Here is a 14,225-nt window from a genome sequence, read left to right as displayed (position 1 = left end):
TCTTGACGTTTGTAATTTTAATTACTTGACATTTTTATAAATAAAAATGGTAAGTAATAGGTGATTTTAATGAAAAGCTTCAAGAAATTGTAAAAAAAAAAAAGGCGGAAGTCGGAGATTTTTCTGAATTTTTTGCACGCTGATACAATACTTACATTTTAAAAATGTCCAAGTGATTTCTCCAAAAAATTTCATCCTGAAAATTAAGTTATCTTGTGCTTGCGCAGTTCCCCACACGAAAGGACTTCCCCCATACGAGACCTTTTATGGGGCGTCCCATGCGTAACCCTTCAAGCGAAACCCTCGTCAATGAAACCCCGACCCTGTGTTCATGAGAAGAATGTTTACATGGCCAAGCTTTCGGAGCGCTACGAGGAGATGGTTGAGTTCAAGAAGAAGGTTTTTGCTTCCCTCGACAAGGAGAAGCTCACCGTTGAAGAGAGAAATCTCCTTTCCCTTGCTTACAAGAACGTCATCGGTGCTCGCATGGCCTCCTGACATAGCATTTCCTCCATCTAACAGAAGGAGGAGAGCCGAGGCAACGACGACCATGTCTTTGTCATCTGTGACTACATATCCAAAATTGAGACCGAGCTTTCCAATATNAAGTCTCTGTCATGAACGGTGTTATATAACGAGACGTTAACACTTCGTGGTCAGATCTTATACAAACTTTTTGTATAGGACGCCCCCACTTGCATGTCCCCAACACGAATGATTAGGATCAGACCATCTGTGATAAGTCACAACACTTGTGACCATTCCACAAAGAAGGCCGCGTCCGTAGCGTTACCAGGATAAGATTTCCCTCCTATATCCATATACTACAGACCATTTTGGTTATCACTCAAGACATGACCCACTTGTATGTCACCACATACATGCTTGAGTCACATATAGATAACTAGAGATTTTATGTTTATTGGTTTGTGGTAAAACAAATAAAACAAGTAAATGAGCAAAAATACAAGATGTGAGGTAAATATCATATATTAACAACACAAGCGTTCGTACAAACTATTTACAAACTACAGGACACGAGACTTTAGGGCATCAACCCCAACATTTTTGAACTAGTTGTGATTACGAACAACCTGTGAAGGATCTACTTACTAATTATGGTTATTAAGTGGACATAATATATCTACAGTGAAGGGAGTTCAACTATGGGTTATAGTGGAGTGTCCCATTAGTTAATGAATGTGGGTTAGATCGGACTAATGAGTTTAGCCGATTAATCTCGAATCGTTAGAGCCCATGATCTGTAGGTCCGCGGGGTCCCCCTACTAGCTCGTAAATGGATAAGCTTTAGGGTAGCTTGAAAAATTAATTTGAAACGTTCAAATTAAATAGAGCAAGAGAATATATATTTAAATATGATTTAAATATATGAAGATGATTATTGTGCAAAAATTAATTTAATATTTGATATTAAATTAGTTAATATTTTAAATTAATTTATGAAATTAATTTAAGAAAATCATTTTTGAATTAAAATGGTTTAAAATCATTTTATGTTTTATAAGAAAAATGAAAAATCGTTTTGCATGGTTGCACAAAATAGAGATTGAATTTTCTCCATTACCTTCATCTTCAGGCTCACACAAAGGTCATTATCCTCTCTACATTGATTCTCCAAGCATGAGCTGCAAGCCATGCACTCCACTTCTTTGCATGTTCATCTACTATATATAAAGAAGATTGGAGTCATTTGAGAAGAATTAATGTAGAATTTTTTAGAGAAAAATTTCTGTGAGAAGAGACTGTCTTCTTTGATCGGCTGTTGTGAGTTCTTCTTGGTTCTTCACTTCTTCAAGCTGTTCTTGAGTCCCACAACACTGCCTAAAGCTCCAAGAGGATAGTAGGGAAGGCTTTGAGGTGGTTTACAGTGATATCAAGTGAAAACTGCTATTGTACACTTGTTTTCTTGGAGAGTTCTTCAAAGGTATGATTTTAAAACCCACTTTTTAGAAAAGCATGCTTTAGTTTCTGCCAAAATTAGTGAATTTGAATGCTTATGGATCCTTGATACTTCCGCTGTATGTTGTTTAACTCTTTCATAATTATATTTATGAGGTAATGTCATGCTTCATGTGTTGGTTTACAGAAACATGCATTGGAAGAAAACAGGATCACTAAACATTCTAATTCCTCAATTTTGACATCAAAATAAGCATGTTCATAGGGCATTAAGAGGGTTTCAACACATACCTTTGAAGATCCTCTTCAAACACGAATTTGAGCTGCAATCTTCTCCAATTGAAGTCATGGACCACCACTAGAGCTTCCCTACAATTCTCTAGGAGTCTTAGATTGAACTGCATGACTCAAAGCAAGCTTGAATTTAAGAATTGAGAGGAGAAAACACATTGGTTTAGTACTGTTGAAGAACATTTCTTCACCTTGAAGAACACAACAAATACCACTTATTTGCTTCGTATTTTCTACTCAATCAAGAGTGGTTTTATTCAAGCAATTCATGCAATCAGAATGCATGCATGGATTCCAACTCCTTCAAAATTGAGCTGGAAAATATGGTGCAAAAATGACTAAGGTGTAAGCTTGAAAATGGGAAAATCCCACCATGGGATTTTTCTCAATTTTCAATTTCTTTTTTATTTTTAATTTTGATTTTCAAAATGAAACTTTTTCCAATTTTAAATCTTTAATTAAATTTGATATTTTATTAATTTTATAAAAAATTAATTCTAATAATTAATTTTTCTAATTTAAATAAATAATTAAAAATTAATTAAATAATTTAATTAATTCTATTAATTAATTTTGTCACCAATTTCATCACCATGAATCCTCATTCATGAAATTAATATTTAAATCATATTTATATATTAATCGATTATCCAATTATGTTAAATTCCAAAATTAAACGTGTAATTATATCACATATAATTACTAATTCCCTTAATTTGAATTTAAATGTTTCAGATCAACTTATCACACTATTCTAAGGTCAATCCGTTTGTGAGCTAGTAGGGGGACCTAATAGACCTACAGATCATGGGCTCCAACGATCCGAGATTAATTGACTAAACTCTTTACACCAAATTAACCCTCATTCGTTAACTACCAAGTTACTCCACGAAAGCCTTGTAGTTGCACTCCCCTCCATGTAGATATATTGTGTCCACTCGATATAATCATAACTAGTAAGTTAACCCTTCACAGATTGTTTGTAATAACGGCTGGGTCAAAAGGTTGTTTTACCCCCAAGATTACCTTTTGTTCCTTAAGTCCCACTGATCCTCTAATGAACAATTGGTTTGTGATCCGATCATCAAATCGAGTCCCTCTCAGGCCAATGAGAGGGTGTGGTCCCTTGTTCAAGACCCAGAGTCAGCACTTAAGGGAACAACCTTTCTACTATCCCTAAAAGCGGGTAGGAGTGAATTCCATATTGCACCCTATGTCCCAGCTATCTACCCGGTCTTACCCCTGAAATGGGAGACTTATTGAGCCGACGTTGTTGAGCCAAACCTCACCTATGCAAATCTAAGGATAATCCCGAATAAACAGGAGTTCATAGTTAGCTCAGGATTAATGTTAAGTTACATAGGTTATCGTTATGAAATAATCAGTCTTAAATAGTAAACAACGTTATAAAGTAAGAGTGACTTATTTCTTGGTCCAATCTTGTGCAAACTCATTGCATAGGATGCCTCCACTCCTCATGTCACTACATGAACGAATCAGGATCACTTCGTTTGTAGCACTTTACAATACCTTGTTACAACTACAAAGTGGGCCACATCCGATAGTGTTACCAGAATAAGGCACTAAACCTTATTCGTATACTATAAATTATTTTGACTATTTACTTGAACCTGATCCACTCTTATATCTCTACATAGAGTTCAAGTATTCATATAATAGTTATGGATCTTAGTTTATTGGATATAGTCTTTACAAGTGCAATTTACAAATTCAATAATAACTTTATTGAAGAAATTTTGAATAACATCTTTATTGATAATAGAAAATATTTGACTTTACAAACTATGAGTTTTAGGACATACAACCCAACATCATGCACTTTCATTTTTATTATATAACATAACATTTATATTATCAAATAACAAAATAAATAACACACCCATTACATAATATAACACTTATATTATACATCATAGAAATATAACATTTATAATAAAGTATGATGCATGAATATGTTACTAATGCATGCAATCATATAATACAACTCTTATATTAAATATGATGCATGAGCATACTTAACTTAATCATGCAACTATATAATATAACTTTTATATTAAAATGATGTAGGATTTTATGTTTATCTTATGGTAGGATTTATACTATAAGGCATACAATATGACATATAAATAATTAAAACCATACATCATATGTATAATCAAATAAAACGACAATATTGGACCGAAATTGGTATCTAAACATTAATTAAATTAATATAACACTTATATTAATTTAATATTAGTGTTATATTAATTTAATTAATGAAAATACAATAAATAATTAATAATTACAAATTAATAATTAAAAAAAATGGAAAAACTGCAAGGAAACTGCTGGGGATACTTAAACCCACAATCGAGAGGAATCCTAATGCACGCACTGACCATCTAGAGCGTTGCAACGCTGCGGCAAGAGTGTTGGGGCGCTGCGTGGCAGAATGTATGCTCTGCTTCACTTGTTCATCCGATTTCTCCGTTCTTGCTCACCGATTCGAAGCCAAAACTTCATCGCAAATGACATGAACAACTACAGACTCAATTACATGAAATTAAACTCCCAAAACATCGGACAATTACAACTTTAAACACCTTTAAAGCAGTAAAATCTAGGCTAACTTTGAAACCATCCAATATGAAAAAACTCATACATTCATAATGCATTATGCACCCACTAAAACTCTGAATTAAAGTCCCAAAAAAAAAAATTTAGAAATTCGAGATGTCTCTGATACCAATTGAAGGTATTAGAATTTCCCGCAGTGGAAGCAATTGGAAGCATCAATCTCTAAATTCCGCTTTAAAGAATACATAGAATTCAGGGTGATGACAACTATGGAAAAACAAAACCTAAGCAAGCTTTCTACAGTTCAAATAGAGAGGAAGGGATTAAGAAATCACATACTCTTGAAGACCAAATCTTCATGTTCCTCTCCAATTTAAGTCGTCTCCTCCCAATCTCAAGAACTCGACATCCACCAACTCAACGAATAGGAACAAACACCACCAAGGGGACTTACTTGTTATTCTCAGGGACGAAAACCGTGCAGAGGTGTTGGTTTACACTCAATCTTGGCATGAGAAAAGGAGAAAATAATTGAAATTTTTTTTTATATATATCAAATTCAAAATTTTTATAAATTCAAATTAAAATTTTTTGAATTTGATATATATATTATATATTAACCATTTAATATATACTTAAACTATATGTTATATCACATATAACATAAACTATAGTTTATTATTCTCTCAAATAACCTAAAGATTTAATATGAATAAAATTCATATTAATTTTAATCTATAGTTTTTATACGAATTACATTCATATAAATAATAATTGAATCATATTCTAACACTCTCAACAAAATATATAAATTTAATATGAAACATATTCATATTAATTTTAACATATAGTTCCTATATGAATCATATTCATATAATTAATATTTGAATCATATTCAAATATTTATTTCCTCATATTCAAATATTTATTTTCTTTCATTAAAACTATATAAATTAATATGAATTTTATTCACATTAAATTTTAACATATAGTTTTTATATGAACCATATTCGTGTAATTAATATTTGAATCATATTCAAATATTTATTTCTTTCAAAAAATGTATCAACATACATTATATTATATAATGTATCAATATACATTATTCAAAAGGCAAGTCTTCCTGGGTCTAGAACAGCAAATGGAAAGGCTCTTTCTCCTCACACTCACGACTCTCATGTATATTTCTTCCCAAATCCTAGCGTCAGCTACCATAAAAAGCTAGGCCTTCTTGCTCAAGCTGTTAGCGCGTAGTCTGTCTTATATGCCTCCAAGGGCGTGGTGGGTGTAGTACCGCACAGGAAGGCGGTTGAGCGCTTAGACCAAGACGGCGACTCTGACCCGTATGGTTAAGACATCCTTCCCCTGGGATTGTGAGAAGCTGAATTTTTCGATCCCTAAATCACTAAATTTTTACTAGATATGACTTCGGACCTATTGTAATGCGTTCCAACAGTTTCTCCTATGAGAAGGCTTTTTGGTGCAAACTCAACCTTTTCTTTTCAATCATGGAGGGGGCTTTGTCTTAGCCTCTCAAACTTCTGCCTTGTTTACAAGTAGGATGGTTTCCACTCTGCCGCATAGCGGGTGGATAGCGAGGACTATGCAATGGAGTGCACAAGCGGTACGTACGGTAAGAGCAAACTGTCTTATTGGCTATTACCGAATCGAAAGTGCTGAAACCTCTCTTCTTTCTAAAGAAGCCCGCTCTTGATCTGGGCGGGATCTATCAGCAGCGGCATTCTCCTTGACTCGAGACCATTTTAGAATCATGGAATTCTCTCCGGAGCTGCGGAACTAACGACTTTATTAGAAAGTCGAATTACCAATTTTACACGAATTTTCAAGTGGATGAGATCGGTCTAGTGTCTCAGCTCTCATAAGAATCCAACTAGAAAGCGGTTCTTGCTCAGGTTTCAGGGAATCCCTAAAAAGCCCAGGTCAAGACTAGACTAAGAGTAGGTGAACAGATATCTATTCATAGTTGGCCAGTCCCCGCGGCTTCTCGCTTTTCATGAATGTGTCTCCCCCTCCGCTTATGTGAGTTTGACCCGCCTTTGACTCCGCTTGCTTTCTGACTCCCTATGAGTCGTTTGACGATGGCCCTTGCCCGTCCTAAAAAAGCCTGGTCTAAGGCCTCTTTCCTACGAAGCCTTTGGCAAGTAGTCTCCTACCAAAAAAACTCTCCATCTGCGCCCTCACACCCCTACTAGGTTAAAACCCCATTTTCCCAAACCTATAACCTCTAAAAAATGGGCATCCTCTTATTAGGTAGGTTCCTATCCTTTATCTATCAGTAAATGGATGAAATTCACTCGTCAGAATCAATATACAGAACTACGTAAAATCTGGCGCTGCATCTGAAATCGTTCGTTCACCCGAAAGTCCTCGGTCCGATCGATCTTCCATTTTCGATTAACGACAGGTGCACTAAATCAGTCTTCGATTCCTTAACCATTCCCTAAGAATTTGGTAAGCTGCGGAGGGTGCAGGTATAAGAGTCTCCCCTAGCGCTTAGTCATATCAGGTGTTTGACCCTTCTTCCCCTTCCCTTAGTTAGGTAGTTCATCCGCTTTGCCGCATAGGGCACCGTCTTCAGAAGGTGTCATTCTATCTTCTGATGCTGTCATACCCGTACCCGATCGAGCAACTTGAGAATTCCTCAAAATTTCTATCCTCGATAGTTGAACCAACTCTCACTTCAACTGAATAGTCAGGCCCAGTTCGAGATTGAATCATTTCCTGTGATTCAAAAGAAAAGAAAGGAAGCAGACCAGGGGCCATCATCACTCTTACCATCTTCCATCTCCGAAGTGAGGATGAACCTCACAACACAAGAAAACCAATGGCCAAAGCCACACCGCCGGAGCATCCACTATATATCAAAAAGGAAGAGAGGGCGCGGCCCCCCAGAGAGACGAGTGCGGCTTTCCAATATGATGAGATGGAAGTCTGACTGATACCAAAAAAGCTATGTGCGATATGAGACCTATTCTTTGGCTTGATAAGGTGATGGATCGCGAAATTGACGATGCGCACTATTAGTTTAGTTGCCGTAATCGAATGTATTTCTCATTTCGTGTTAGCTCCTCAAGAGCTTCCTGGTCCGTAGTAGACGAAACCTTGGACTTCTATCGGACTTATAGCATTGCCTGGTGAGCTCGCCGTTGAGGGTTGGCCTTACAGGAGATCGAGAGCCTTTCTTTCCCTGCCTGGTATGCTTTCCCGCTTATCGCGTAACTAGCCAAAGAGAGACATGGTCAAGTCTGATCATAGAAAAGATTCTCTTCAAGCGAACCAACCTACCCCTCTGTATGGAGCTTTCGCGGTGGTTGGAATAAAGACACATTTGGTTGTGAATCCCAATGTGGCAGATAAAAAGACATATATATATCTACACGGCCCAATCAATAGTTCAAGTCACACCTCCCATAATCCATTTTCTCTTCGAAGAATTCCCTTCTGAAAAATCACGAATCAAATTTCGTGGAGCCAAATACATGTCTGATTTTTCAATAATTTATTTGCAGCAATGAAATAGCGATGCACCATCCTTGCTGCTACGTACGTTGACCTTGGACTTGACAGATTCATCCAATTGAACCTACACTAAAAGGAGGACCCAAGTCGGGGGCTCGACGAAACGGAAAGTATCAGCATGTTTGAAACTTCTTGGGTTAGCAGTGAAAGAAAGAGCCCGGCATTCATTTCTTCATTCATATTCATAGCTTAGTCTACTAAAATCAAAGGGGGACTACCTGAGACCTTAGATGGTTTATAAAGGGTTAAGAGATAACCTAGGTCTAACGTTAGCAAACGCTCTCAGGCCCCCGACTGATTCTACCATAGAGGCCAACGATAGACAATAACTCCCCCCCGAACACAGCTTCTACAACTTCATCGTAGGAGCGAATCCGCCCCTCCTTCAACAAGCCGGTGGTGTAGGCGAGGTTCCTTGTAGCATGCAGCAACTAGTTGTAAGAAAGAGGGGGGAGGAGAAAGATATATAGAAAGTGTGCCGCGAGGGTGGTTGTAAATCACTCGGTAGTCAGTCTTTACTTAACTTGGCCAAGCTATGTCTTATACAATTAATTCCCTTTAATTAATTTAAACAATTCAAATCACATCAAAATTAATTTGATTCTCATCAGTCTTCATTGAGCTAATGAGAGGACCTTATGGACCTATAGATTGAAGCTCCAATTATACGAGATTAATTGATTAAACTTTTTTTATCAAATTAATCAACATTCATTAACTGTTGATCGCTCCACTAAAGACCGATAGCTAAACTCTTCATATTTAAGATATATTTATGTATCCATTAGATATAAACAATCAACAGTGCATTGACCCTTCACAAATTGCGTTAAGTAAGTTGGGTCAAATTACCATTTTACCTTTGTAGTTACATCTAACACCTTAAGTACCACTGATCTTTCTAATGAACAATTAGTCATAGTTCAACTATGACTGAACCCCTCTCGAGCCAAGAGAGGGTGAGGCGCCTTATTGTTTTCAGCCTCAGAATCAACCTTTAAGGAAGCAATTTATCTTCTCACCCTAACTATAGGGAGTGGGTGAATTCCTTCTTATGTAATTGTGTTCCCAACTCTCAATTAGATGAATCCCAAAATAGTAGGCTTATTGAGTCGGCGAATCTGGCCACTTCACCCATACAAATCAAAGGATTGCTTCATAAGAACGAGTTCACACCTTACTTAGGATTAAGGTAAAGTCACCTATGGTCATCTTGGTGAAATGTAAGTCTCTTCTAGCAACGGCGTTATAAAAGGAGACTTAACGTTTCGTGGTCCGGTCTTTATACAAACTCTTTTGTATAAGATACCTCCGCTCATATGTCTCCACAAGAATGATCATGATCAGAACATTTATAGTACTTTACAACAATTGTATCAACTACAAAGCGAGTTGTGTCAGTAGTGTTACTAGGATAAGGCACCCAACCTTATCCATATACTACAGACCATTTAGGTTATCACTTAATCATGATCCATTTTTACATTTTTAATTTACATCAGATAACCTTGGATCTTAGGTTAATGATGATTGCACAAGTAATATAAAATCAATCAAACCATTGATTTAACTAACATAAAACTACGAGGCTTTAGGGCATGCACCTCAATAATCTTCCACTTACACTAAAGCCAGGGAAATGTGAGCCGGTGAGACGTGTATCCTAGAGCCACTATAAGAAAAACCATATTTCTTGACGTTTGTAATTTTAATTACTTGACATTTTATAAATAAAAATGGTAAGTAATAGGTGATTTTAATGAAAAGCTTCAAGAAATTGTAAAAAAAAAAAAAGGCGGAAGTCGGAGATTTTTCTGAATTTTTTGCACGCTGATACAATACTTACATTTTAAAAATGTCCAAGTGATTTCTCCAAAAAATTTCATCCTGAAAATTAAGTTATCTTGTGCTTGCGCAGTTCCCCACACGAAAGGACTTCCCCCATACGAGACCTTTTATGGGGCGTCCCATGCGTAACCCTTCGACGAAACCCTCGTCAATGAAACCCCGACCCTGTGTTCATGAGAAGAATGTTTACATGGCCAAGCTTTCGGAGCGCTACGAGGAGATGGTTGAGTTCAAGAAGAAGGTTTTTGCTTCCCTCGACAAGGAGAAGCTCACCGTTGAAGAGAGAAATCTCCTTTCCCTTGCTTACAAGAACGTCATCGGTGCTCGCATGGCCTCCTGACATAGCATTTCCTCCATCTAACAGAAGGAGGAGAGCCGAGGCAACGACGACCATGTCTTTGTCATCTGTGACTACATATCCAAAATTGAGACCGAGCTTTCCAATATTTGCGATGGAATCCTCAAGCTTCTCGATTTCAGACTCATTCCCTTCATCGCTTCCGGAGATTCCAAGGTTTTCTACCTCAAAATGAAGGACAACTACCATAGATACCTTGCTGATTCAAAACCAGAGTCGAACACAACGAGGCTGCCAAAAGCATTCTCATTGCTTACAAAGTCGCTCAGGTCTACTCCTCTGATTTCTGATTCTTACGTTTTATTGTTGTTTTGTCTAATTTTTCTGGTATTTTATCATTTTGTTTATCTTTTTTTTTTTTTTTTTTTTTTTTTTTTTTTTTTAATTTCTTTATTTTTGTACTGGTTTTCTTTATTTAAGATGATGATTATGCAAATTATTATTCTATTTTTTATGTTTAGCCTGAAATTAGTTTATCGATAGTGTTTGAGGTTCAGTTTTGTAAGTTTAGATGCTTTCGAACACATACAAGCATGGTTCAAAGCCATTTTGGTAAGTTTCAGTAAGGATTGATCCTTTTATTTTTCTTTCAAATTGGATTTATGTGTCCAAATGTGATTCTGAACTATTGAAACTCAATTTTTATTATGTTTTGGTCAGTTTCCAAGTGTTCGACTATGTTTCGTTCAGTATTAGTGCACTTTATTTAACTATATCAAACTCTATTTTCTTATAAGCATTGTCACACACACACCATGTGTTTGTTGTTTTGCCAAAAAGACTGAAAATTAAATAACTTACTATAGGATCATTTCTGAAATCCTATACGAGCAATTAGAGCCATCCTTTCATTAGCTAGTTTCATCACCTACATATGTACTAGCATTTATGATATGTTCAAAGACATACAACTTTTTCTCAGTTTTGTTTTTCAAGTTGCGTATGTTTCACCGGTAACGGTTGCCACTTCTATAGTATATTGCTTACTAGTCTAGATCTACTTTCTATGTTTTAGAATTATGGAAGACCAAATATAGATTATTAAGTTTTATGTAGTAGATGGATGAGTTTTAAGATAATCTAATTATGTTTGGTTATGATTATGCTATATCAATTTCTGCTTTTGACTCTTGGCTCTAAGATCTTGCAAACCTTTTTTAAGAAAGGAGAAAAAATTGAACTAGTCTATGTTGGAGGATCGTCTAGTGACCACTGAATAACAATGAGTATTTGCTTTTGCAATGTATTGTCATTAACTTATAGAAGTTATTGGAAGTGTTATGTGTGAGTTATTGTTTCTTTTATATAACATGTGAAGATGTTGTCTATTGATGAGAAAAAAGCAGTTGCTAAGGAATATTCTTCACATTGTTAATTGCTTTTCCTTAATTCATAGTTTCTTTCAATAATTTTTCTCCCCATGCATTTTCTTTTCCTAGGTATATCTCCCTTGTTCTACTAATCTTTAGATCCATTGAAGATTCTACTGATGGAATATATAAGCAAGCAACAGAAGCGATCATAATCAATAAGCATTCTAATCACATTTAGCGATCATAATCAATAAGCACTCTAATCACATTTAATTTGAGTTCTAAAAGCATGCAAGAAAACAATTTCATAGATGAGGGTTTCAGAATGTTATATCTTTGATGAATTCTCCAAATCCAAGTTGCTCTCCACGAATTTGAGTTTCAAATCAAAAGTGGACTACTAAGAGTGTCTTCTATACTATTCTCAGTTTTGGATTTGAAGTGAATAGAAGGAGGAATTGGAGAGAGTTTGAGAGGTAGAGAGAGTGTTTACTGAATTTCCAAAATTTAGTCTTCTAAACTCCAAATCTCGGAAATTCTGAGCCTTTATGTATCAAAATACATGCAATCTCAGAATCATCCGCCTCTTGACACTTCAAGAAGCCAAAAGGAAGTGGGATAGGTGTTTTATTTAATTTTCCACTAACAAAAGTGGATTTTCCCACTAACTCAAATTTGATTTTCAATTTCATTTGGTTTAAATAAAATATAAAATTTAATTTCTTAAATTGAATTTGAAAATTGAAAATAAATTTGATTTTAATTAATTAAATAATAATTTAATATCCAATATTAAATTAATCAAACACCTAATTTTAAACATGAATCTTATTCATGTAATCAATATTTAAATATTTTAATCTTTCCAGTTTCGTTTAATTTTAACAAGATTAAACATTAATTATATCGAATATAATTATCCAAACCCTAATTTGAAATTGAACAATTCAAATTCATGTTGAGTTTTATGTCCTAAAACTCGTAATTTGTAAACAATAAACTTATTTTGTAAATCGATAAAGTTATTATTCAATATATGAATAGCTTATTTCGTATTAGAAATAATTCTAATAAACTAAAAGAATCATGACTATTACATGAGTACTTGAACTTTATGTGGAGACATAAGAGTGGATCAGGTTCGAGTAAATAGTCAAAATGATCTATAGTATACGAATAAGGTTGAGTGCCTTATTCTAGTAACACTATTGGATACGACCCACTCTGTAATTGTTACAAAGAGTTGTAGAGTGCTACAAACAAAGTGATTCTGATTCGTTCATGTGGTGACATGAGGAGTGTGGGCATCCTGTGTAATGAGTGTGCATAAGATTGGCCCAAAAAATAAGTCACTCTTACTTTATAACGTTGTTTACTGTTTAAGACTAACTATTTCATAGTGATGACCTAAGTAACTTAACCTTAATCTAGAGCTAAATATGAACTCCCGTTTATTGGGGATTATCCTTAGATTTGCATAGGTGAGGGTTGGCTCAACAGTGCTGGCTCAATAAGCCTCACATTTCAAAGGTAAGACCGGGTAGATAGTTGGGGACATAGGGTGCAAAATGGAATTCACTCCTACCTGCTTGTAGTAGAGAGGTTGTTCCTTTAAGTGCTGATTGTGAGTTTTGAACAAGGGGCCCCACCCTCTCATTGCCCCGAGAGAGATTCTGTTTATTGATTGGATAAAAAACAAATTGTTCATTAGAGGATCAGTGGAACTTAAGGAACAAGGTCATTTGACCCAACCGTTATTACGAACAACCTATGAAGGGTTAACTTACTAATTATGGTTATATCGAGTGGATAAAATATATCTATAGTGAGGGGAGCTATTGGGTTTTAGTGAAGTGACCCGATAGTTAATGAATGTGGATTATTTCAGTTTAAAGAGTTTAGCCAATTAATCTTAGATCGTTGGAGCTCATGATATGTAGGTCCATTAGGCTTCCTACTAGCTTACAAACAGAATTAACCTTAGAATAGCGTGATAAGTTAATTTGAAACGTTCAAATTCGAATTAAGGGAATTAGTAATTATATGTGATATAATTACACGTTTAATTTTGAAATTAAACGTAATTGGAGAATCGATTAATATATAAATAAAATCAATTTCATAAATAGGGATTCATGGTGATGGATTTGGTGACAAATTAATTTAATATTTGATGTTAAATTAATAGAATTAATTAAATTGTTTAATTAATTATCACTTATTAATTTTATTAGAAAAATTAATTATTGAATTAATTTTTGTATAATTAATAAAAATTCAATTTTAATTAAAGAATTAAAATTGAAAAAAGTTTTGATCTTGAAAATCAATTTCAAAAATTAAAAAAAAAATGAAAATGGATAAAAATCCCAATG

At 35.0% G+C, this 14,225-nt stretch overlaps 1 protein-coding gene across 1 annotated transcript; it reads right to left on the bottom strand.

Annotated features, from left to right (window-relative positions):
• Positions 1-203: 203 nt before the first annotated feature.
• On the bottom strand, positions 204-11,761 carry LOC120086446. Its single transcript, XM_039043101.1, has 2 exons — positions 10,571-11,761; positions 204-549 (listed from the first exon to the last, which is right to left on the bottom strand). The coding sequence occupies exons 1-2, from the start codon at positions 10,724-10,726 to the stop codon at positions 307-309; spliced, it is 399 nt and encodes a 132-aa protein (XP_038899029.1). The 5' UTR covers positions 10,727-11,761; the 3' UTR covers positions 204-306.
• Between the last annotated feature and the right edge of the window lie 2,464 nt (positions 11,762-14,225).

The sequence above is a fragment of the Benincasa hispida genome, chromosome 9 (assembly GCF_009727055.1).
Source record: "Benincasa hispida cultivar B227 chromosome 9, ASM972705v1, whole genome shotgun sequence".
Lineage (NCBI taxonomy): Eukaryota > Viridiplantae > Streptophyta > Magnoliopsida > Cucurbitales > Cucurbitaceae > Benincasa > Benincasa hispida.
The sequence above is the reverse complement of the archived record's forward strand: the minus strand, read 5'-3'. Positions and strand labels throughout refer to the sequence as shown.